The 18,130-nt window shown below is 40.9% G+C and overlaps 1 protein-coding gene across 1 annotated transcript; it reads left to right on the plus strand.

Moving 5' to 3' along the window:
* Positions 1 to 4,772: 4,772 nt before the first annotated feature.
* GPR15 (G protein-coupled receptor 15) lies at positions 4,773 to 8,816 on the plus strand. Its single transcript, XM_032681059.1, has one exon. It carries the CDS (start codon positions 6,724 to 6,726, stop codon positions 7,888 to 7,890), a length of 1,167 nt encoding a protein of 388 aa, XP_032536950.1. The 5' UTR covers positions 4,773 to 6,723; the 3' UTR covers positions 7,891 to 8,816.
* Positions 8,817 to 18,130: the final 9,314 nt, after the last annotated feature.

Here is an 18,130-nt window from a genome sequence, read left to right on the forward strand (position 1 = left end):
TTCCGGAGGTGCCGGGCGGCGGCTCCTCCACCGCGCCCGGCAGCCCGTTCCCACATCCAGCCCCTTTTTTCTGTGGAGAAATTCCTCCTCGTGTCCGTCCTAAACCTCTCCAGGTGCAGCCTGGGGCTATGTCTTCTTGTTCTGTCGCTAGTTACCTGGGAGAAGAGGCCGACCCCCACCTGGCTACAACCTCCTTTCTGTTTATTTCTATTTTGCTTGAGTGCTTGTAAAAAAAAAAAGGAAGGACTTGGGAAAACACCAAGTAAAGGGAAAAAAAAGAAATTCAGTAAAAATTGCAAAAATTTGTCAACACTGATTCCATGCCCCAAACCGGACATTTCCCTGGTACATGAACCCACTCGAATTGCAAGAGGACTCTTAAAAGTGTTTAACGACTCCCCTGGCCAAGAGATCACCCCACCCAGTTTTGATTTTACAAACCACCAAACTAGCAAACAAATACTCAGAAAAACCAGAAACATCCCAGGTTTTCACGCCACTGAGGACCCTCTGGGGAATTATCCCAACCAACTCCTCTACCAGAACAGCGAGGAAGCGTTTTTGAAGCAATGTAAGAAGTTAGAATGGCAAAGGTGAAAGTAGTGATAGAAGAAACTTCTCTGACTTGGTGCAAAAAATGATTTTTTAATTAAAAAAAAAAGTACTAGAAGTAATATTATACTAAAGAAACCTCTGTCTATACACCCCACCTTTCCAGACCAAGGAACTTTCTCACCAACACCTCATAATGTAATTGTCTGCAAGGATGTATTTTGGGGTCTGACTGGGGTTTATTCTAGACTCCAAAATACTTACCATCTTTATAGAGGGCCTGGAAGAAAGCAGAGCATTGTTGATAAACCTCACAGATGACACAAGGCCTGAGGGAAGGGTAAATAATGACATGGAGAAGGCACTGGTACAGGGTGACCTGATCATTTAGCAGCTGGGGCAAGCAAACATGCATTTCAATAAGGTCAGCGATGAGCTCATTAATTTAAAAGCAACGACTGGAGGCTCACTGACGTGAGACTTTATCCTGGGAAGCACAAAATGAAAAGGAAAAATGTTGGTGAATTACCAACTGCCAAGACAGTGCTGTGGCCAAAAAACCCCTAACTTTCCTGCAAACTCAGATGTATAAACTGAGAAATAACAGAGAGGAAAGAAGTTGTATCACATCTGGAGTTGCTGGTGGGTGCTGAAATAGCATGTCTAGTTTTAACATGTTGATAAAGTAGAGATAAACCTAAAAAGGTGTGTGAAAATCACTGAGCAATTAGAAAACCTCTCTCAATGAAATATATCACAGAACGTCAGTCAATTTAATTTATAGAAGAGGAGTTTATTTAAGGAGTTAATTTATTGAACTAAGGAGTTGCAACACCATAAAATACATGTAAAGGGAATAGGGAACAAAAAAATCAGTAGCAGTTCTCTGACAAAACGATCTAGAGATCGAAGATCTAGAGATCTAGAGATTGAAGCTAGAAAATGTTAAAAGGAAAAAACAAAACCTGTCCATGTTCTAAGCCATAGGATAATTGGAACCATTTACTGTAAATCACAGTGAAATATCTAACATTGGCAACTCTATAGGTTTTTCTCCTAAACAATCTAATTTTGTAAAAATGAGAATCAATTCTGGAAAATTTTGTAGCCATTGCTACTTTTGTTATTAAATTAAATTACAGTGGCCTCTTCTTTTTCATAATCTGCCCTGATCAATATGAATTGTGTAGCTGCTCAAAAGCATCCAGAGAGAAGAGACGTGTTTTCATTTTCATTTTATTTATTTAAATTCAAATAATCCCTCCAGATTTCACTTGGATTATTTTTTTTTCCTGGAAAAATACCCTCCCATATTTTACGAGTAACCCAATAAAAACATTACAAATGAACGCACAGGGTAATTCCTTGCCAACAACAATCTTTTTTCTTTTTCTCTTTTTTTCACACTACTTCAGTTTGCCTCAGCAGAACCATTGGCCAATCAGTTTAGTTACAGAACAGGATCATTTGGGAAGGTTATAAAAGTAAAAGTTTGCTTTAGTGTGCAGAAACAGTGGTAGTTTGCACAGGAAAGTGTGAAAAGAATAATGCTGAGGGCTATAGCTTAAATGTTGTTCCTGCTTTTTGTAAAAGTGAAGTTTCTTCGATAGAAGACCTGGATCATGTGCATTAGTAAGTTCTCAGGCAGTGACAGACAGTTTAACATCAGAGTGCTGCAAGGAAGACAAACAAACCCCCAGTATGCTGCAAAAAAAAAAAATTGTTTAGTACAAAATTTTTGTCATTTTTCTTCTCACAGTCTAAGGAAATAAGTAAGTATTTATAGGAGGTGGCACCATCTGTATTAAATGAAGCTGATATAGGATGAGAAGAGAAAAAACCCCTTCATATATCACATTCACTTCAGGAGGTACTGATTCAGATCTGAAAAAGGTGTTCAGAAGTCTGTCTTTTTTCCAATACTACTCGTTAATTTACAAGATATTGCATCTCTCAACAAACATTCTTTCTGTAATAACAGAAAAGGCAGTTTTAGTTTTTGTGTTTTAGGCACTTAGCCGGAGGGAGCAGAAAATCCCATGGATTCGTCTCAGACTTCTTTATACAGTTTCTGCCTTCTTTATTTTTCCTACTGTGGCACAGAACACAGTAGGATAAGAAAATCCTACTGTAATTATAATTTTCACAGAGAGAAGACCTTCTAGATGCACTTCCTCCAAATACCATGAATAGCAGTGGTGCATTTTAATTATATTCACTTAGGTCCATGGTCTCCAAACCTTTTTATCATGCACCCCATCTATAAAATCTTTGTGAGCAGGCATCCCTCTAATATGTATATATTTTTTTAGAATTATATAAATGTACTACCGTACCAATAGATTATGTACACTATAAAACATATACAGAAATAAAAATTAAAAAATGACGAGATAATAAATATTTAAAAATTAAGTGTACAAAAATTATCTTCTTCCTGCACTGCATTTTGTAGACCACTGCTCTCAGCATGGAACTATTTCAACCTATTGCAATACGTTGTCTCATTGCCCATGATTTTACCTGAATTGGTTCCAGCCTCTCCTCTTTGTTGAGGGGTGAAACTTCTGTTCGTTATCATTCACTGGTCACCTCTGAGCCTGCCTTCAACTGGTTATGGCATAGTTGCAGCCAATTTAGTGTGTTTTTTGGATTGTTTTTTAATTAGGTCTGCAAATCTCTGTTCCTTACATATTTTTGAAGCACAATCATTTAGAAACTACTGCACTTTCTTTTACATCCAAATGAACCTCTTTCCTTCTCAGCATTTATCATCATTAATAATTTACAGACTCACACCTTATTTTATCTAGATGCCTGTACTTGTATAAAAGTGCATATACAAGCTGGAATAAGACCACATTTGAGCTATCAGTAAAACAGAGAATGTAACAGAAAAAAAGGAACTACAAAAAACAAACTCACACCTCGCTACCTGAAATGCTTCAATTGCAGAAATTTGTAAGGGGGAGGTGGTGTGTGTAACAAACTAAACCAGCAATCCTGCATACTTCCTTGCTGATGGTTCTGCTGCGCAGCTCTTTTACAGATTTTGTCACAAAAATAGGTGGCTACTGCCTGCAATACATGTATGGCAAACACTACAGAACTGTGAACAGCAACATGTAGTCTTTTCCCTTGCTACTGTTGGAAACACCTCAGCATTTCCTATGAGGAAGATTTAAGGAATGGTCCAGATACTGCCGTGACAGATTTCACAGGTGCATTTGAGAAAGGCAGGACCATAGTAGATCAATGCTCTTTAAAGCAGAACTGGCCAAATTCGAGGCCATGATCCCAGGAGCTGCTCTGAGTGTCTGGTTACAGAAGCTTTAGGTTCACTCTCAGGTTCAAAACTAGTCAGCACCCAGCAGCTGCATTTTTTCAGACCTGTGTCAAGGGCTGGACAAGATGGGTATCCCAAATGGAAGAACATACACCCAAGCCAAGCCACTAGCTGTTTTCTTCAGCAGAGAATTTTGTTCAGGAAAAGGGTTTATGTGCATCTGGCAAAGTCTATGAGGAAAAAAATTCTGTGGAAATCTGGAAGAGCGAGGAGAGGATGGAGGCTTTCTCTTGATGATAAAACATCTCACCACATCTCTTGGATCTTTGCACGTTACCTGCTGACCTTCCTGGAGAGTGTTATGAAGGGAATTTCAATGTACTCAGTATTTTTGAGAGCTTGGCTCTGCCTCAGGGAAGTGAGCTCTGGGAAGAGTAAGACTATGTGATACCCTCAGTGAATCAATATCACAGACGGTAGGATTCAGCTGATCTTCTACTCTAGTACTAATACAAAGAGAATGCATCTATTTCCCAGGGCTCCTGGGAAGAAAAAGCCTGAAACACATTCCTTGAGTAGAAATAAGCAGAGATGACACAAAACTCACCTCTGCACTGAATCTATCAAACATAATTTCTGTAAACTGTGAGCTACTCCGGCACTTTCACATAAGTCTTGTGAAACTTGCTATATCTTTTGTGATCTTCAGATGGTGAGAAGATGAATTTTAGCCTGTGCTTTCTTACAGGTTTACACTTACATCTGTCATGTACAAATCCCAATGTCCTCAACCCAACCCGATTTTAAGAGTTTTATGAATTTTGATCTGCATTCCCTTCTCTCAGCTTTGCCAGGGAAAGAATAAGCTGGCACATAAATCCATGCTGTAGCTGATCTGTGACAAGTCTCACAGACAAAAAGATTTGCAGCAATAGTATCTGCTCACTTTTAGCACCGTGGAAGAGACTTTTACTTTGCCTTGAAAATAAGAATTGTCTTTTAGGCAATCAGGTGCAGGAGATTACTCCTAGAATAACAATGAGGCATTTTACAAATCCATGGAATGTTATTTTTATTCTAATTCACAAGTGACTAACTAAAAAGGGTCACTGCCTCCTACTTAGGAAGAGGACACAGTTATTTTTAAACTGAACGGTTACACCCAAGTTGAGATGGCAAGATGATTTTTAGCCTATTCTTCCTTACAGGTTCACATTTACATCTGTGGCATACAAATCAGTAATCTAATCCGGGGTGTTTTTATACACCTTGATCCTTTTTCAGAGTTTGTGATGGCTGAATTGCAATCACTAAGTAAATCCTTACACATTCCATTAAAAATAGTCAGCTAGAGTCCACTAGTGCCCTACTGATAGGAGGGCAGTTGTATATAACTAACTCCTTATTAGACATCAGCACATATACACAAGAGACAGTGCCCACCTAAATATCCTTCCATCCAGCAGCCAGTTTTCAATAGCAGCTGGCTGCTTTTCCAGGTGCCTGGAAGTCTACCAGGCACCTGCTGCACAGGAGCACATAACCTGAGCACTGAGAGAGTGAATCTGAGTGCATCCAGAGTGCACTGGAGGGACTGATTTGCTGCCCATTCAATCTGCAGTTGCTCTTTGCCTGTGGAGACACACAGAGATGCAATCTATGTGCCCAGAGCTGGAGCCTACACCAGTAGGCAATTTCCTGAAAGCTTTGAGAATCCTGAAGAAGCGCCTGGTCTGTGAACATGCAGGTGGGAGGGAGTGGAAGGAGAAAATTAATTTATCTGCAGAAGAGGGGAAGGATGATGACGACCAATAGTAGAGGTTTCAAATTAGTATGCACTGACAAATCTGTAATGAATTCAGTAGTTTAAAAAATGAGACTTTCCATTTGATTTATGCAATGCTGAAAGGGCTGTCTGTAAGGTAAGTCACAGCTGAAGCGATACAGATACTACAGATGAAAGATGAAGGAAATCAGAGCTCTTTAAGGGAAGCAAGCACTGTAAATAAGAACAGCTCAAGAGCCATGCAGCCTGTGCAGTCAGAAGAAGAAGGAACAAACTACTGCTCTGGAGTCCAGGACTGTGGCTGATAAGGAAGTCTGTGAGGGGGATGGGAGCATCAATTCAAGTTTCAAATTACAGAAGAATATGTGACACTCTGGAAAACTGTTCTCTAAGTTTCTAATATTCTCTAAGTTTCTAACACATTCATCGAGTTGGGTGTGGAGAGTCCATGTCTAGGGGAACTGAAAGGACTGCAGGGCAGGAGGGGTGCACTGGCAGGGCAGCAAAGAGCCTGGAACTGATACAGAACAACCAACTACAGTTCAGAAAGGATATAGTAGTTTTAAGTGTTTCTCCCTGTATGTTTTCATATAACTCTCAACAGAAAACAACAACAATAAATGAACAAGTAAAGTAAAAAACTCCAAGCCTCAGGAAAGTTGAACTTGCCCTGACAAGCAGTTTATACAAAATATTTTGAGTATAGATAAAGAATGTGACACCCGAATTCACTGTTCTCTAACTTCTTCTGAGCTGGTACAATCTCAAATCTCTGCAAGCTATCAATATCCTATGCTAAAAAATAAAAAGTTCTATATCTTGAAAACTACATTCCCTCCCCCCAAAAGAAAAAAAAGCAAAACCTGAACCTCGTTTGCTTTCATGGGCAAATGCAAAAGCGAGATAGAATCAGTAAAATTAAACCTGATTTTTAAAAAAAGCTGCAAGTGTTTATTCTGAAGACGAGGTTTCAACTAATCAGAGACTCTTGGTGCTTATTTGTTGCCTAAGCGGTTGGTTTAAAGTATATAAATTATCTCCCCACAAAACCACTATTCTCCTCCTCCCTCCCTCCTCTCCTCCCCCCTCACTCGATAAAATGTTTTTAAAGACCTTGACGGGAAGGGCCGGGGAGCTCAGAGCCTCCCTCAGAGCAGGGATGAGAACAGCCTGGCCAGAAATGGAACTCAACCAGCTCTCATCTGTGTCTACAGTCACCCCCAGCTATGAGTACTACTACGAGGACAGCTGCCAGTATCAGCACCTGCAACATTTGTCTACTTTCCTCCCTATCCTGTACACTGCTGTGTTCCTGGTGGGCATTGTTGGCAACGCAGTCCTGATCATAGCCTTGGTCTTCAAGCGACAGGTCCAGAGGCTGATTGACGTCTTTATCATCAACCTCGCTGCATCTGACTTCATTTTCCTCATCACGCTGCCATTCTGGGTGGACGAGGAGGTGTTGGATGGGAGCTGGAGGGTAGGATCTTTCCTCTGTAAAGCTAGTTCCTATGTCATCTCAGTCAACATGTACTGCAGCATCCTCCTCCTCACTTGTATGAGTGCTGACCGATACCTGGCTATCATGCACCCCTCTATTGCTAGACGGATCAGAACAAGATCCTATTCCAGAGCACTCTGCATCTGTGTCTGGTTGTTATCCTGCTGCTTGGGGATGCCAACCCTTTTGTCTAGAGAACTGAAGAAGCAATATGGAAAGACTTACTGCACAGACAAAGCCATGACAGAAGCCAAACAGATTGCGTCGCTGATGCTTTTAATCCTGGCCTTCTTCTTCCCACTGTTGAGTATCTTAACCTTTTACTGCTCTATCACCAAGAGACTCTGTGTGCATTATCAGAAGACTGGGAAACATGATAAGAAATTGAGAAAATCCATCAAGATCGTCTTCATTGTGGTGGCGGCTTTTGTTGTCTCCTGGGTTCCCTTCAATCTGTTCAAGCTTATGGCCATTCTTTTGGGACTCCTGAAGCAGTCTGACTGTTTTTCCAACATGGTTGCCCAACTGGGCATGAAGGTGAGCAACCCTTTTGCTTTTGCCAATAGCTGTGCCAACCCTTTGATTTATTATTGCTTCGACAGCTATATCCGCAGAGCCATGCTCCAGTGCCTGTGCCCACGGGTGAATATCAGCAGCAGCAGCAATAACTCTGATACTCTGGACACTCGCCTCAGTCATTCCTTATCCAATTTTGGGGCGGGGGAGTATGCTCCTAGGAAGAGGAAGCGCTCTGTGTCCCTGTGACTGGGAGCTGGGACTTCTCTCTCCAAAGATAGCAGGAAAAGAAAAAGAGAAATGAGCAACACAGACAGAGGTGCAAGTGTAATGCAGTCAGCGCTTTGGGTGGAAGGACTTACCCTGGAACCCCAGCACAAATGCTACAAACAACAGAAGAGAATCGTGTGATTCAATCAAAGCCACTCCAAGAAAAGCTCTGAACTTAAATGTATATAGGTTTTTATTCTGTGCAACAAAACTAACACAAGTGTTTCTTTTTGGTTCCTAGCATACCCACAAACGTGTCACAATGTTCTCAAACTAACCTAATCAATTCTGGTTTTTTGGAGTTTTTCTGAATTTAGAAATTCAATGTTTTAATGAGTTTGTGTGTTACCAGTTCTTGTGATTTAAGTCCTGTGCATCTTAAGTCTCTGCTTCTTATTATGGCATTAAATCTTTAGTTTTAATAAAAATGAGTAAAGTGTCTACCCCCTGTGATTTTAGTAAGAAAGAAGATAACTCGAAGGCGGAGAAACCAGAAGACAAGCAAAAGAGGTCCTGCATTTAACCTTTTTCTTAAACGAAAAAGACCATTAAAAGCACACTTGTGCTTTTTAAGACTTTTTTGAGGACCTGACACAATTTCTGACTGCTTGGGTCAGAAGTAACGAATCAGTCCCTCCTACTAAGGAAAAGGATACGGTGAGTTGCAGGGTGAATGGTTACACTCATGCAAACCTACTAAAAGGCTTCAAAGGAAAGACAGCTATACCAGCTAATGTAATTAATGAAAAACAAAGAAATGGGTAAAGCCTGAAGTCCTGACTACTGTCTGGACAGAAAAAAAAAAATAAAATTGGAGTCTGAATGACAGAAGGGGTCTCCCTGTGATGTAACTACAGCATGAATACCATTCACCATAGCTTTTATTTTCACACCTCTGTATTTTCTAAACATCTGTAAATGAGAATGACTATTTTGAGTGTTACAAATAAATCCTGGTATTTGCATTATTATTGATCCTTGCAGTTGAGCTGTGTTGTGCACGCAGAGAAATGAAAGCAGATCTCACTCAATGGCAGCGCAAACCTAGAAACCAAGGCATGGACATCTTGCCCAACTCCCCAGCCAGTTCTGTACTGGACCCATTGGGTAATGGAGCAAACCCTCACTGGAGCAGGTGGAGAGCTGGCACTGCAGGATCTGTCAAGGCAGAAGTATCTTTCAGCAATTGCTGGTGGCATTTTGCTCTCTGGCACCCAGTAAGGTACTGGGACATGTGCCTGGGCTACAAGGGGGATATTACAGAAACACACACTAGCTCTTTGCTCTCCCATCCCCTGCACTTTTTTCTCAACCACTACCTCTTCTAAAAGATTTTGATTTTCTTTCTACACGTAGCTGCCAAACTCCTTTTTCAGCCTTAAAATTGCATGAAAAGCACCAACTGTGTTTTCAAACCTTCCAGTGTTTGAAAATCAGACCAATGTCAGTTCAAATTTTAAAGTTATTTGCAGTAATCATCAAAAACTACTGTCTCTTCTCAATCTCTTATCTTCTCTCTACCTTTAGTAGTGTATAACAAGAGACTTATATATAGTTTTTTTGCAAAAATTAGCCTAAGATTTGCATTTCAACTAAGCCATGATTTTTATTACAAAATAATTCAGTAAGTCAGCCTAATTCATTATTTCCTCAATTCCCAGCCAAAGCTGTACATAATCTTTGGAAGATATCCATCTATCTATCTATCTATCTATCTATCTATCTATCTATCTACAAGACTTTAAATAATTCTGCTAGGACTTCTGTTTTCTTTCTTTCTTTCTTTGTTAAATACTTCAAAATACCAGATAAAATCGGAAAAATGACTAAGGAAATCTACCAAGATCTCCTGCCTCAAGCTGTAGTACAGGCATTTGGCAAATAATAAACTTGATAAATATTGCTGCGCTTGAAGAGAATCACATATAAATGCCACAGCAAATGCTCCACATGAGCAAAAACGAAAACAAAAATGGCAACTAATTCAGCAAAGGAAAACTCACCAGACTGTTTTAGACTTCCATCCAAAAGAGTGTACTTTATATTCTTGTGAACTGTAGATCTATTTGTCATTTTCATAAGTGTAAACATTATTTTCAATTATTTTTTTCGAAGAAAAGACAACCTATGCTTGAACAAACTAACTTCTCGAATTTTTACTATTCCATGTTAATACTGATCATTTTTTAGAACTAAACAGCATAGGATGATACCAAAATTATTGTGATTGAAAGTATTTAACCTGGTAGGCTTGAGTGATATAACAGGATGCCTATTTTACGCAGGTTAAAATAATTTAATGACTGTAAATTCGTTTGCTATGTGAAATGGAAATGGTGCAATTCTGATATGACACCTGCCGAAGGTCTTGGTAAGTAATTTGGATTGTTGGGGTTTTTTTCTCCCACTTCCATTATTTTAAAGTAAATTCAATGTGATTGCTGCTAATAAATATGGTTTGGCTTTTTGAAATTGAACTTCTGCTTTCATTGTCATGAAAAAGTAGCAAAGCATTACTAGAAAATCTGTCAGCAGATCTGGATGGGAACACTCATCTGCCTATCCCACCACAAACATTTTCACGACTTCAGAGATGCTGTTGTACTGCCTTGGAATGAAATCAAGATCTTTTGAGGTTTTTAATGAAAACAACTACACCACCAGTACCACCCCTAACAATCTAGAGGTTGGTGCACTTTCATGAGAAGTGCATAATCAAGGTTGAAGTGCCTCTGCTTCTTGATATAAATCAGGACCCTGTTAGATGCATCTCTTGGTCTCCATTTTGGCTCCAGTGAATCAGCATTTTTTCAGAAATAGAGTATTTCATCTCAACACAAAGAAAAATCATATCCAGACCTGATGCTTCCTTTAAATAGGCAAAGAATTTTTGCAACCTTAATTTCAGCACCAGATTTGCTAACACTGACAACTGCACAGCAGCTAAATGGCACTTTGAGTTGCAGGGAACTGAGGAAAAAGTCACACAGGGAATAGCTTCAGATGGAATATAAGCAGTGCCTCAGGTTTCAAATAGGGTGAATTACAAAAAGAACATTTCCTGACTTTGCAAAGATGTTGCAGTGATATGTTTGTTGACTAGTGCACAGGAATAGTAAGGTCGTTGACAAAAGAAGGGTTTTTTTTCAGGTGTTTTGCAAGGCATACAGTGCAAAGAGATGTCAGCTGAGCGGTGGGGACACTTACATGTACTTTTAACAGTTATATACTATTGGAATACTAATTTGTTATCCCTGTATGATCACTTACATTCATGAGGTCAGCAGGAACTTCTGAGTAGATTTACAAGCTGTGAGCACAGTTCATTACATGTCCCAAAATTTCTAACAGAAACAGTTGGACTCAATGATCTTAAAAGTCTTTTCAAACCTAAATAGTTCTGTGATTCTTCTCTTGTTTAAAAGGCTCCACCCAGTTAAGAAGCACATTACATGGCTGGTGAAGAACAGAAAGCAGTGACCACAAAGCCTGCAATTAGTGCACTTCAAGTTTCAATAACAGCCCCATCACCTGCTCACTTCGCAGATGTGGGTGTTCAATATCCTTCTGGAGTCTTGCTGCAAGTGACAGGAAGCTTTGGAGTACTCCAGTCTCAGTAAAAGTCAGAGGGAGTTTGGCTCCAAACATCTGGGCAGCTAAGATCTGAGTTCATAAAGAATGTAAAATATAGGAGATGAGAAAGTAAGTGCATTGAAAACCAACAGCATTCAAGACAAAAGACAGTCTTCCACCTGTGAGTTGGTAAAAAAGTCCTGCCCAAGGCCAAGCTGCTTGGGTTGATACTTATTTTTAAATACGAATTGAACTGTAGATTTTATTTTCCCAATTCACCTCACCTATGTTTCTGTAACAGATTGCAGCAGCTTTGGAAATCGAGGCCACATGTTATGGTTTGAGAGCACGCAACATTATCAGTATTGGTCACCTAAATAATGCATTGTGACCAAAATACATATTTTCAAACTTCAAAACAGTTTCCTTGTTAGTAAGAGACCACATTCTTAGTCAGAAGCTCCCACTAAATTAGTAAGTGAACATACTTCCTCTACTGTTTACTTTTCATATTTTCTAGACCACATGGGTTTTTACAAGAGGCATCTCAACAACAGATCTCAAAAAAGAAGAAGCAAATGTTTCTCTTGAAATTTGGACTGTATTTTGCTGCTTTGGGGACTAGAGCAGGGCACAGGGAAAGTAAGGTAAGAATCTGTGCTGAAAGAGAATGCTTCCACCAAAGTGATTAGTAAATTCAGAGGCTTTCACTTGTAAATGCCTTGCTTCAGATCCTTTGCAAAGCACTGATATGCAGAAAGGGCTGAATACTCACTTTCTAAACAGCAGGTTTTTAAAAAATAAATGGATTCAATAATATCAGGAAATAACTGGATGCACCCAAAAGTCACTAGTCAATTCTAGAAAAAATCCCACACCTCTGCCTTCTACAGTGCCACAGAGATCCCAGAATCTGATGCCCTCTTTCTTTCTACACTGACAAAACTAGTTAATATGAATATAAAAAACCAGCTGTTCCCCAAAGGATGCCCTTTCTTTTATCCTCAATCTGAGGCAAAGAAAACCAGGTTGTGAAACTGTGGGGCACTCTGCTCAGAGAATGAAACTTGGTCAGTGGTTTTAAAATCAATCCAAAATTTCAGTCTAGCTTTAAAACTGGTAAATGTCCAGAAAGTCAGACTTTAAATGCAAGGAGCAGTTTTTTCTACTGAGAAGTGCTGTGTATAAATAAATACCCCACAGATGTTTCCATCTATAGTATCATGCACCTGACTTGACCACTCACTTGACTTCCCTCTATGCACTGCCTGAACAATTGTGTGACCACAACCAGCATTTCCCCTGTCACTCACTCCTCACCCTCCCTCCTCTGGGAACCACAGAAACATCTACCCAGGCCTCACACAGAGCAAAACATTCAAACCATTAAAAAAAATTAAAAAAAAAAAAAAAAGAGAGAGAGAGAGAGAGAGAGAGAGAGATGTGCATATTTGGGTTTGCCTGTCTTTGAACCCGTTGGAGTTTCCTTTCATGGGTATAATCACAACACCTAAAGAAGTGTTGCAGGTAAGAAGAAAAGCTTGACAGCTTTCAAGAAACACATGTTCTCCTTATAACCAACCAGGGCATTATGGATAAAGGGGTGCTAAGAAGCACAGAAAGAGCAGGAGGACATTTCAGAGCAGAGCTGCTGCATGGAAAAAGGACTAAATTTAACTAAAGAAGAGAATAACTCTTGAACAACCCTTATAATCCCACAGCTTCCAGGACTAACATGTTGGCAACATGCTTTGATGGTGCTGTGGCACACACATTTCCGTAGCCACTTTAGGGACTGAAGCCATCCTGAGGCTATTAAAAATGTCTGAAATCCCTGCTGAGGTGTGCATGCTCTTCTCCTGTGGCTGCAAGAAGGTGATAAACTGTAGTGTAAAAAGGCAAAGACTGAAGTGCCTGCTAACAGCTGCAGAATACTACTGGGTTTTAACACAGAGTATCTCATGTTCATAGAAAGGACAAATATGACATGCAGCCTCCTTCCTTTTTAATTGAAAAAAGTAAACTTGTATTTTGACTCATGCTTTAGCACAAGTGGCATTACCAACACGGTTGGAGAATACTGCAGGCAATCATCAGGTTCACTAAGAGCAAATACCTATAGATTATCCCTGACATATATCTGTCAAAAACCATAAGGGTAGGTGGTCATTCTTTATTCTAAAATCCACTGAAAATCATGAGATGCCATGCAAATATATTCAGAGGTTCCTTTTAATTGCTTTTGAGCTGGTAGGTTTACCCTTTAACCACATGCTTTCTTTGCAACAAACCTTCATTTAAAAGGAAAGCTTAAAGATTTTGAGAATATTAACCACTTATTAGAATCACCACATAGTTCTCTCAGGGAATGGACATGCTCTCACATACCAGTTTAGATACTTCAAAACCAGTTTTTTTATTTACTCAGTTATTTAAGTCAGGCCTGTGATTTACTTTATCAAGGGAATCAACCATAAACCCTGGTACCCTGTGGGAGCAAATGCATGTTGAGTACTGAAGTACTTTCTGCATTCATGTATTTTGATTCGTTGTATTTTCATTTAATTTCATTTTATTTCAATGTATTTTGATTTTATGTGTTATGACATAGGATGAGTTAGCAATGTCTGCATTACCAGCCAGCCCTCTATGGTGGCTAGCTGCCAATTAGGTGCCCGAAACACTTGTAACAGTGCCTGGTGTTCTTGTCTTTTTGTCTTTTGCTACGAGCATTTTTCTCTAGATTGACAGATGACAATTCCCTGCAGCCTATTTCTGACACTGCTCATGAGCTGGCAAAAATTACTGACCCACAATAAGTCAATTCAGTAAAGAAATATTTCTTTTCCTCTCCCATTCAGCCACCCCGTGCACCCTGCACAATAATATATGACGGAACAAAAGGTGCTTACAATTGAAGAGGAAAATTTTTAAACCGAACCACTAATAAAAAGTCCTCAGAAAAAAAGGCAGAGTTTCTATGGACAAAGGACATTTTTACAGATACAGTTGATCAGATGAATGACTATTTTAGATAAAACATTGTTCCTCAATAAGTACTGAAGTATTACATGTAACGTGTACCTGTGTTGATTTTATACAACAGATCTTTATCTTTCAGAGGTATCAGCATACTATTTGGAAAAATGGGTAACTCCAAGTAAAAGTAGCATTTGCTCCCTCCAGCAATATCTACCAGTTATTTTTACAAAATAGGACTTCTATCAAGTCAACCTTATTACTACAATACTAAAAGCTCCTTTGAAATCTAAAAATCACCACAAGCTTTTATCTGAAAAAAAAAAAAAAAGGCTTAATTAGTCACTTAAATTGCTAGAATAACTGTATAGAGCTCCAGCTATTTTTGACACCCAAACAGGAGAAACAGGAGAATTCCCACTTTCACGCCAAGAAAAGCAGCTCAGAAACAAGGGGGACCTGAAATGCTGAATTAGCTACAGCTACAGCAGCAGTTAAACTGACAAAAGAGCATTAAACCAAGGATACGACAGCCTATGCTGTTAACAAGGTTTGATTTACGTGGGTTTCTTTGTTAAAAAAACCAAACAAAATCCCAAAACTTTGCATTTAAGCGACCACAGCTGAAAACAGATGTCGACTGTTTTACAATTCTGTGCTCTCCAGGCATCAAAGCCGACCTGAGCACACCATTTCAAAGCCGTTGCTGCGGGGAACGTTACCTGGGAGAGTCCGAGGGAGCAATCCTTCACTGGCAGGAACCTTTAACATCATCGCCCCAGAGAAAGGCAAGAGACAACGAGGCCTTTGCAGAGTAGAGAAAATGTTACAATTAGGAAAAAAATAACAATCTTGAAGTGGTTTTTCTAAGCAGTGAACTTGATCCAAACACTGGTTCAGTTACACATTTTCTCTCACATCTGCAGTTTTTGCCTCTCACGTGGACTCTGAGAATAAAGCAGCCTCAAACCCAATACCAGAACCCATTTAACAAGGATGCTGCTGTACACCTGGAGATAGGAGCTGTGAATATAAACGATCTTTGCTCTTCACTGACATATATCACAGCTATACTTGTAAATATTTATTCTGTTAAGATCTTCAGTAATCAGTGCCGCTCGGGGTTGATAGCAACTGCTCTTATAAACCATTTCCAGATACACTCCTTTCATGGCAGTGAGCAGGTTAGTGCATCTCCCATGCAACATGGACGGTTCCTGATGCTCTGTCGCCATGTTACGGCACTGAGAAACTTTATTAAAGAAGTGTTTTCACAGCTACAGTCAAAACAGGTAACTTGTACTTGTGCTGCAATTTTCTAGGTTTTTGAATAGCTAAACCTAGAAATGGTTTAAGGAACTTTTCACAAAGAAACATTTTCGAGAAGTGACCTAGTCTCGTATCATCCCCAAATCTAAATGTAAAGAAGTCTGCAACACGGGATCATTTAATTAGGCGCACCATCACTTCCCTCCCAAAAATTGGGTCTGCAAAGCACAGCGTGATCACTACACACAGCGTGATCACTACACACCCAAGCGAAAGGAACTCCCACCTCCCTGGTGAGCAGGTAGGTAAAAGAACAAACACATGCGAAAAACTGCCTTTCTATGTATTACAGAAACAACATTCAAACACTCCCCGCCCCACGCCGTCCCACCTGCAGCCTCTCAACCCCAACTCGGCCCATGCCGAAACACCCTTCCCGTTCCACGGGGTCAACCGCCCAGCGGAGAGCAATTTACCTGTCCCAGCCGCCCCTAAGAGCGGCTTTATGGCTGCAAAGCTGCTCCGCCCTTCCTCCAGCCACTTCTGCCCGACTCCCTCCTCCCCGAGCATCCCCTACTGGGCTGGCGACCCTCTTGGCCTTCCTTCCCAGGCACCTCTCGGTGCCCGAGCCCACCTGCGCTCCCGAGCGGGGCGGGAGCGGTGGCGGGATCGGGGCGGGGGATGTGGGAGCCGAGGCCGCGGCATCGCGTGCGAAGCGGCGGTGCCGCTCTGAGTCAGTGCTCGCCCTGCGGCGGGAACCGCGGGCGGGGAGCGAAAGGGAGAACGGCGCTGACTGATCTCTGCCGCCCGCCGGGGCCCGCCTGGCACGCAAGGCTTGCATTCCTCCGCCGGCCTCGCCGAGCCCCCGAGGCGCTGCTCCTGCCCCGCTGGGGGTGGCCGGTGACCCCCTCCCTCTGGAGGGAGCGCTGACCCTCAGCCACCTGCCGCATCCGTGTGCTGCCTCTTCTCGTTACTGGCTCCACGCACAGGCACCCCGTTGGTGATTTTGGTGTTTACTTTTAAGTAATCTGGAAAAGCCTCTTCGCCAAAAGTCCGCGGAAAGCGCAGAGCCGTCTGACAGACGGCCGTGTCAGCTCTGCGCCTCAGAGAACATACACCGTCCCAGTCCGCTCCCTCACCTTGCTCTGCCTGCCCGCACAGCCCTCGCCAGAGGGCAAACGATACGGTACCTGGAGATGGAAATGTCCGTGTGTGTAGGTGTGACTACCAGCCATTAGTTTCAGATACTTTACGTGACTTTTTTTCCAGTCCTCGTCTTCTCTCCCTGAAAGGAGAGAACACCCCGTGCTGGGATTTCCCCTGCTGAAGGACTTGGGCTGTTTGTCGACAAAAGCAGCCGCTACTGCTCACAGCAGTGCAGAGCCCGAGGCGTGCGTTCCCTAGCATTAGTTAGGGATTTTAACAAGTTAAAGTAAGAGGTGAGGGGAACTAGAAAATGTAAAAGCCATCGACACTCTGAGCTACTGAAAATGGTGTAAAGTATTTACCATAATAAATACTTTCAAAGAAAGAACATTTTTGCAGAAAATTGCACGTTATTCACCCGTCTCAGAAACAACAGAAACCTGACATTTCTTAAGATTTTTTTTTCCAATGAACTCAGTTGAACCCGTTACACCACAAGCTTTTCCAAAGCTGTAAAGTGAATGATGATTACTCACAAAGAAATTTCCTGTGACATGAATCTCACTGAAATGAATGCTTCACTTACAAAGCCTCTCCAAGAATCTTGAAGCACTCAGTGAACTCTAACAGACATCACCTGGGAAGTGATTTCTATACATATTTTAGAAAGAAATTAGAGATTAACCTGTTTATTCCGACTGAAAACTGAGAGTTGATATGAAATATTTAAATTTTGAGAGTAAAATATATGCCCCCCTCATTACATATCCTATGAATTTGCCCCAGGATCCTTTTGGGGATAAAAAGCTTTTTTATTTTGCTACCTGGTCCCTGCCTGAATGCTGTCCTGGCTGCTAGCTTCTGCCTTTAAGGAACACACCAAAGGGTGATACCAATAACGTCAGAAGTGGTGGCGGGAGATTTTCTATTTTCTACTTTGCTCTTTGTAGGTTGCCCTACTTTGTAGATTGTGCAGCAGATTAACCACCTGCAAGCTCTTCTTTTTACTTCTTTTCAAGCATAAAAATGCAGAGATAACTAACTACATGATCAGGAGATTGAGTACAAACGAATACAGAGATCTATGGGCTGATTCAGTTTTGACCATATTCTAAAATCAAACAGCTAATGAGCATGTGGCTGGCTTGAATTTTCTGGAGGTTTCATTGCAGAAAAGCAAAAAGATACAATTAAGTGCATTTAAAAAAATATCAAAACTTTGTTAAGTTTTAGCATAGAATTCCTACCAGGT

The sequence above is a fragment of the Chiroxiphia lanceolata genome, chromosome 2 (genome assembly GCF_009829145.1).
Source record: "Chiroxiphia lanceolata isolate bChiLan1 chromosome 2, bChiLan1.pri, whole genome shotgun sequence".
In the NCBI taxonomy this organism is placed as follows: Eukaryota; Metazoa; Chordata; class Aves; order Passeriformes; family Pipridae; genus Chiroxiphia; species Chiroxiphia lanceolata.

Coding starts and splice junctions, on each gene's coding strand:
- GPR15 (XM_032681059.1), top strand. CDS start 6,724: ATGTTTTTAAAGACCTTGACGGGAAGGGCCGGGGAGCTCAGAGCCTCC.